We start from the raw sequence: 7,687 nt of genomic DNA on the forward strand, positions 1-7,687 counted from the left end.
AAAAAAAAAAAAAAAAAGAAAAATTCAATTGAATAGCTTTGAAAAATGGAGGGAGAGGGAGAAAAGAAAATCCGAGGAAACTGATTAGGCACACTAACCTTCGAAGGGTGAGATAATGGTTCAGGGCCTGTCTTCTTGTGGGGCTCACAGGTGCAGGGGCTGAGTCAGTTGCTGACTCCTCGGCCTGTGGGCCAGCCCCCGGTTCAGGTTCCCTGCTGATCTTCCCACTTTGGAGTTCGACCTCTGAGGGTGGCATAGGGGAAAGGGAGACAGAGGGACCAGGGGCTTCTGGTCTAGGTAGAGAAGAATAGTCTGTAAAAGCAGTAAGGCTGAAAGGGCCAACTCTCCTATGACTCCCAACCGCTTAAAACAGTGCTTCTTAAACTGTATAACTATATTTCTCAAGATACTAATAAGTTCTGCATACAAAGGATTTTAGAATCATGAATTTGAGAAAGGCTAGCATAAACATTTTTAGTATTTTTTGAGACAGAGTTTCGCTCTTATTGCCCAGGCTGGAGTGCAATGGCGCAATCTCAGCTCTTCGCAACCTCCGCCTCCTGGGTTCAAGCAATTCTCCTGCCTCAGCCTCCTGAGTCGCTGGGATTACAGCTATGCGCCACCATGCCCGGCTAATTTTGTATTTTTATTTATTATTTATTTATTTATTTATTTATTTTTAATTTTGTATTTTTAATAGAGATGGGGTTTGTCCATTTTGGTCAGGCTGGTCTCAAACTCCTGAATTCAGGTGATCCGCCTGCCCTAAAGTTTTTTAAATCTTAAGACTTTGGCCTGGGTGCGGGGGCTCACGCCTGTAATCCCAGCCCTTTGAGAGGCTGAGGAGGGCCGATCATGAGGTCAGGATATTGAGACCATCCTGGCTAATATGGTGAAACCCCGCTTCTACTAAAAATACAAAAAATTAGCTGGGCATGGTGGCACACACCTGTAGTCCCAGCTACTTGGGAGGCTAAGGCAGGAGAATTGCTTGAACCCAGGAAGCAGAGTTTGCAGCGAGCCGAGATCGCGCCACTACACTCCAGCCTGGGCAACAGAGCAAGACTCCATTTCAAAATAAATAAATAAATAAATAAAAATAAAGACTTTGTATAGCTCTTAAAATATACTGTTACTATTCTTCAAGTAGAATTACAAAGTGCCATTTCCCAAACTTTATTTAAAAATCACAAAATTCGGCTGGGCACGGTGGTGCACGCCTGTAATTCCAGCACTTGGGGAAGCCGAGGCAGGCAGATTACAAGGTCAAGAGATTGAGATCATCCTGGTCAAGATGGTGAAACCCCGTCTCTACTAAAAATACAGAAAATTAGCCGGGCGTGGTGGCAAGCACCTGTAATTCCAGCTACTCTGGAGGCTGAGGCAGGAGAATCACTTGAACCCAGGTGATGGAGGTTGCAGTGAGCCAAGACTATGCCACTGCACTCCAGAGCAAGACTCTATCCCCCCCAAAAAAAAAATCACATCCTCCCTCCCTCTCCCCGTCTCTCTCTCTTTCTTTCTTTCTTTCGAGTCTTACTCTGTCACCCAGGCTGGAGTGCAGTGGCATGATCTCAGCTCACTGCAACCTCCACCTCCTGGGTTCAAGCAATTCTCCTCTCTCACCCTCCCGACAGGTTCAGGCAATTCTCCTGTCTCACCCTCCTGAGTAGCTGGGACTACAGGTGCCCGCCACCATGCCTGGCTAATTTTCTGTATTTTTAGTAGAGTCAGGGTTTCATCACGTTAGCCAGGATGGTCTCGATCTCCTGACCTCGCGATCCACCCACCTCAGCCTCCCAAAATGCTGGGATTACAGGCAAGAGCCACCACACCCAGCCCCTGCCTTTTTTTTTTTTTTTTTTTTTTAAGACGGAGTCTCACTCTGTCACCCAGGCTGGAGAGAAGTGGCATGATCTCGGCTCACTGCAACCTCTGCCTCCTGGGTTCAAGCGATTCTCCTGTCTCAGCCTCCCGAGTAGCTGGGGATTACAGGCACACGTCACACACCCAGCTAATTTTTTATATTTTTGGTAGAGATGGGGTTTCACCATGTTGGCCAGGCTGGTCTTGAACTCCTGACCTCAAGAGATCTGCCTGCCTCAGCCTCCCAAAATGCTGGGATAACAGGCATGAGCCACTGTGCCTGGCCAAAATTCTCCTTTTCTTGAAACACTAAGTAACATCTCCAGAACACCAGTGTTCCTTAGACTACACATTGGAGAACTCTTAGAGCCATCTGTCTCCTTCTGAGCTTTCTGACCTCTGGCTTTCCCCTCCCATACCTGTACTTCCGGCGGCAGCAACTGTTGTAGTGGGGGGCTCTGTGCAGAGCACTCTGGGTGATAAGTCGCGTCTGGGTTAGCAGAGGAGCCTGATAAGGAGATGGGAGACAGAGTCAGAGGCTTCAGCCCTCTTCTCTTTCAGCCTGGTGTGTGCAGCAGGGTCTTGACTAGAATACTCTCTCCATTCTCTGATTACCTCAGCTTTGGTTTCTTCCCTCCTCAATTCATTCTGATGTCTTGGATTCTGCTTCCTCTCCTTTCCCGGCTGCTTCTTGCCATAGAAAAGCTGCAAGCCTGAGGAGAAAGGGAAACAAGATTAAAAGCATAGCACCGGCCGGGCGCGGTGGCTCAAGCCTGTAATCCCAGCACTTTGGGAGGCCGAGGCGGGTGGATCACGAGGTCAAGAGATCGAGACCATCCTGGTCAACATGGTGAAACCCCGTCTCTACTAAAAATACAAAAAATTAGCTGGGCATGGTGGTGCGTGCCTGTAATCCCGGCTACTCAGGAGGCTGAGGCAGGAGAATTGCCTGAACCCAGGAGGCGGAGGTTGCGGTGAGCCGAGATCGCGCCATTGCACTCCAGCCTGGGTAACATGAGTGAAACTCCATCCCAAAAAAAAAAAAAAAAAAAAAGCATAGCACCAAGAGTAATGTGCAGAAATTTCGAGGGTTTATTCCCCATACCCTGTCTTTCCCCAAACTTACTGGATAGATGTTTCTTGCCTGCTCGGTGGGCAGTCAGCATAGCCAGGGTGTCCAGTACTGGTCGATGGGGGCAGATGGCACAAGCAAAACTGAGCAGGGGGAGAGAAGAGGATAACTGGTCCAGGGGAAGAGGGTTGGGCCAGTCCCTACAGTAAGTCCCACCCTGTCCTAGCAGCTCTTTCCAAAGCCCAACTCCAGGTCATCCAATTCCCACTTCTTCCGATCCTCACTTCCCGCCAAGGAATTCTAGATATTCCTGCTGTCCTGATTAATAACAAAAGTTTGTTGAAGCCGGGCATGGTGGCGCCCGCCTGTAATCCCAGCTACTCGCGACACTGAGGAAGCAACATCACTTGAGCCCTAGATTTTGAGGACAGCCTGGGCAACCCAGCGAGACCTCCATCTCAAAGGAAAAAAAAAAGTTTGTTGAGCCTCTAACCATAGAACCCTCAGGCTTGGGCCACTCGTCGCTCTTACCGCCCATCCCGAAGCATCAGCGCCTCATCCTCTGGGATGTAACTGGCTAGCAGATCCCCGACTCTTCTTTTCTGCAGGGAGAAGGGGAAGAAATCCGGACGGCATCAGCAGATAGGAGAGACGGATGGAAGTGAAATGAGAGAAATGAGGAGTCAAATGGAATAAGGACCCTGGGGAGAATAGCGAGCATAGACCGAAAAAGGTGTCACTACCCAGCTCTAAGTCGCCTGGTTCTCCCCTGCACCCCCGAGCTGTTACCACAGCAATGAAAAAAAGCTCCTTCCCAACCTTCAGAGAGCGACTGAAGCTGCTCTAGATCCTCTCTGCTCACGCTTACTTTGAGCACATTGAGTTGACTCCAATCGTCTCCCTCCCTCTTGAAAGACATCACGACTGTGAGTCCCAGAAACCATAAATTCTCTTGTTCCGATTTCTCAACTCCTCCAGGCCACCGTAGCAAGAGTGGGACAACTCTTTCTGCGTTTTCAGCCTCTTCCTGTCGGCCCCCGTACTTCCGGGGATGCACTTCCACGCATGCATTGCGCGATCCGGAAATCTACTCTCTGGTGCACGGAGGGAACTGCATTTCCTATGGTGCCCTGCGACACCGCAGACGCGGAGCCTCATGGGAAATGAAGTCTTTTCTCAAAGAGCTTGCCGCTCAGCTGGATCCAGGCCCTCGCATCTTGGCGGATCTGCGGCGTTTGGAGGGACAAAAAGCTAGATGTGGAGCCGAAATGTGAGGGTGTGACCTCTCTGATGCGTGGAAGGTGTACTACAAACTCTCGCAATCTTCACGCTCTTCGTCTGCGGCGACAGTTCACCTGGGGTGGGCCTGATTTGTTTCTGACCCTAGCAGACGAACCCCGGGACCGGGCAGACCCGGGATGCGGGAGGCCCCCGAGGCCAGGCTACCGGACTTGGGGGCAAACTGAGGAAAGAGTGTTGAGGATTATTTCTAGAGTTCAAAGGTCAGAGGTCAATGTAGCGAGGCGTTGTGGGGGAGTTCAAAGTCGGTGGGGTGCTCAGGGGAGAGATTCAGGGAGGGACTGAATACTCAAGGGACAGATTTGTGGATAACAAGCTTGGAAGGAGGAGAAACCGGGAGGGGGCAGGTGGCGTAGTGCCGGGGAGGCGGGGACACAGGGGAAGAGAGAAGTGGAAAGGAATCCCCTGAATATCCATTCCCAGACTTAAGGCCTGTCACTCTCAGTCTCGGCCGGGCCTCCCCCAGTTGCAACCCTACCTGTCGGCAGGGTGAAGAGATGGCTTCCCCGTCTAGACAGCACCCCCCAGGGGGGTCAGGACTTCTTCAAGGGAGCCGGGCTCGTTCATATGGAAGCCTGGTGCAATCGGCCTGCTCCCCAGTGAGGGAGAGACGCCTGGAGCATCACTTGGAGCCTGGAGACACCCTGGCTGGACTAGCACTCAAATATGGGGTGACGGTGAGTTTTCCAGGACTGGGGTGCAGACAACAGTCAGGAGGGATTTAGTCCTGAGAAGAATGTAGTGGCCCTTCTAGGTAAACTCCCCTGAAATGTTCCTAATGTGTTACACCCCGTTCTACCTTTATCTTTGTTTTCCCATCACAGTGTTGCACTGCCCAGTTGGGACAAGTCCTGTCCTACTAATCCAATGGAGAGGAACAGCTCCAATTTTGCTATGCCAGACACTGTGCTGGGGGCTTCACATACATCAGCTCATTTCACCCTCACATCCCTATCAAGTATACATTTATTGTTCCCTTTTGGCAGATGAAGAAACTGAGACTTGGATTGGTTAACCAGTTTGACTAAGGTCAAATAATGAGTGTCAGATTTGGGATTCAAACAGGTCTATCTGACCCTATTAGCCATACAGAAACTTTTTTTTTTTTTCTTTTTTTTTTTTTTTTGAGACGGAGTCTCGCTCTGTCGTCCGGCCTGGAGTGCGGTGGCGGATCTCGGCTCACTGCTGCGTCCACCTCCCAGGTTCAAGTAATTCTCAGTCAGCCTCAGCCTCCGAGAAGCTGGAATTACATTACAGGCACCTGCTGCCACACCTGGCTAATTTTTGTATTTTCAGTAGAGGCAGGGTTTCCCCATGTTGGCCAGGCTGGTCTTGAACTCCTCACTTCATGATCCACCCGCCTCGGCCCCCCAAAGTGCTAGGATTACAGGCCACACAGAAAATTTTACATTGAGAGTGATTAAACTTTTATAGCAAATAATGGAGAGCTGATTTTTAGTTCTCAGTTCCTAAAGTGCCTGCCTCTCCTTGCCCTTGGTTCCTCCTCTGCCTTCTTTCCAGTAAGGCGGCTTCCTTGGTGCAAAAGAGGTACTCTCTACACCAAGTATATCAGGTCATGCACGGGGGAAATTTGATAGATGTAAAAATGTACATCATTAAAGTTGATGAGATTACTTTCCCTTCCCCCTCCCCTGTTTTCTTGTTCCATCTCAGACAAACAAATGTTGAATTTAGCCAACATTTGTATGCTTGCTGTATTTAAAGCACTGTGATAACTTTCCTGGGATATAGAAACTTACATAAACTATATGGTTGCTGTCCTCTGTAATTTATGGCCTAATGAGAAATGGACAAGGACACAAATAATGATTACAAGTGACAGAATATGGTGAGTTTTTAAAGGTATTAACAGAGAACAGGGGCTGGGCACGGTTGCTCACCCCTGTAATTCCAGCACTTTGGGAGGCCGAGACAGGCGGATCACCTAAGGTTATGAGTACAAGACCAGTCTGGCTAACATGGTGAAACCCTGTCTTAACTAAAAATACAAAAATTAGCGGGGTGTAGTGGTGCTTGCCTGTAATCCCAGCTACTCAGCAGGCTGAGGCAGGAGAATTGCTTGAACCTGGGAGCTGGAGGTTGCGATGAGCTAAGATCGCATCACTACACTGCAGCATTCCAGCCTAGGCAACAGAGCAGGACTCTGTTTAAAAAAAAAAGGGACAGGAAATCAGAAAAGATTAAGTTTTAGTTGGAAAGGAGCTGGGGTGGGCCAGGCGTGGTGGCTCATGCCTGTAATCCCAGCACTTTGCGAGGCTGAGGTGGGTGGATCACTTGAGCTCAGGAGTACAGGACCAGCCTGGGCAACATGGTGAAACCCCATCTCTACAAAAAAAATGCAAAAATTAGCCCAGCGTGGTGGTATATGCCTGTAATCCCAGGTATTGGGGAGGCTGAAGCAGAGGATCAGTTGAGCCCAGGAGGCAGAGGTTGCAGTGAGCTGAGGTGGTACCACTGTACTCCAGCCTGGGTGACAGAAAGAAAAGAAAAGAAAGAGAGAGCGAGAGAAAGAAAGGGAAAGAGAAGGGAAAAAGGAAGGAAGGAAGGAAAGAAAGAAGGGAGGGAAGGAAGGAAGGAAAAGAAAGAAGGAAAGAAAGAAAAGAACTAATGTACTATATCTGTGGTTTCTATATTTCATTATCTCTAATTATTATAATTAGATAATTATAATTAATAATTTTTTATAAAGCATTAATGAGCCCCTACTATGTGTCAAGGTCTGTAGGATGCTAATGACTGACTGGGGATACAGAGACAGCAAGTCACAATCTTTGCCCTTAAAGGACTCATAGGGTTTAGGCAAAGCACATATTTAGAGAGGTGAACAATATAGTAGGGTATGTATTCTTATAGCGATATTTACAGTACGCATTGGGAGCCCTGAAGAAGGTAGCACAAAGGGAGTGATAGTTGATGAATAGACGTTTTCCAAGCAGAGAATGGGATAGTTGGGCGGGGGTGGGACGGGACCATTTCAGGCAGAAGTAACAGCGTGAATAAAGTGTGAAAAAGATCACGGAATGTTCAAAGAAAAATAAAAAATACAGGATAGCAAAATGTATAGGTGGCGGAGGAATATTAATCCAGACATTTCCTTTGAGAGCCGGATTGAGAAAGCCCGTGAATGCTAATTTCGTTTTTATCTTTTAGCCAATGAGGAGGCATAGGGGATTTAGAAGCAGGGTAGTGGGTTAATCAGATTTATTTTTTCAGAAAAATAGATGCCAAGAGAAGAATGAGTAGAATTAGAATGAGGGGCCGGGCGCAGTGGCTCACACTTGTAACCCCAGCACTTTGGGAGGCCAAGGCAGGCAAATCACTTGAGGTCGGGAGTTCAAGACCAGCCTGACCAATATGGAAAAACCCCATCTCTACTAAAAATACAAAATTAGCTGGGCAGTCCCAGCTACTCGGGAGGCTGAGGCAGGC

The 7,687-nt window shown here is 48.6% G+C and overlaps 2 protein-coding genes across 4 annotated transcripts in view; one reads left to right on the plus strand and one right to left on the minus strand.

Moving 5' to 3' along the window:
• LOC108316445 (sodium channel modifier 1) overlaps window positions 1–4,007 on the minus strand; it is a 4,792-nt gene extending 785 nt beyond the window's left edge. Inside the window, exons 1-6 of the mRNA XM_017546290.2 lie at window positions 3,807–4,007; window positions 3,470–3,540; window positions 2,993–3,081; window positions 2,482–2,579; window positions 2,286–2,374; window positions 99–293 (exon numbers count right to left, since the gene is read on the minus strand). Of these exons, the coding sequence (XP_017401779.1) occupies window positions 99–293; window positions 2,286–2,374; window positions 2,482–2,579; window positions 2,993–3,081; window positions 3,470–3,540; window positions 3,807–3,857 (593 nt within the window). The 5' untranslated portion in view covers window positions 3,858–4,007. The remainder of the gene's footprint in view (window positions 1–98; window positions 294–2,285; window positions 2,375–2,481; window positions 2,580–2,992; window positions 3,082–3,469; window positions 3,541–3,806) is intronic.
• LYSMD1 (LysM domain containing 1) overlaps window positions 4,004–7,687 on the plus strand; it is an 8,292-nt gene continuing 4,608 nt past the window's right edge. The window contains exons 1-2 of one of the 3 annotated variants that reach the window (XM_017546292.2): window positions 4,004–4,440; window positions 4,726–4,914. In XM_017546292.2, coding sequence (XP_017401781.1) covers window positions 4,735–4,914 — 180 coding nt within the window. In that variant the 5' untranslated portion in view covers window positions 4,004–4,440; window positions 4,726–4,734. Of the gene's footprint in view, window positions 4,915–7,687 lie in introns of all 3 variants that reach the window. The other 2 variants (XM_017546293.2, XM_037744903.1) reach the window with 2 other exon arrangements.

The sequence above is a fragment of the Cebus imitator genome, unplaced genomic scaffold, assembly GCF_001604975.1.
Source record: "Cebus imitator isolate Cc_AM_T3 unplaced genomic scaffold, Cebus_imitator-1.0 Scaffold188, whole genome shotgun sequence".
Taxonomy (NCBI): Eukaryota; Metazoa; Chordata; class Mammalia; order Primates; family Cebidae; genus Cebus; species Cebus imitator.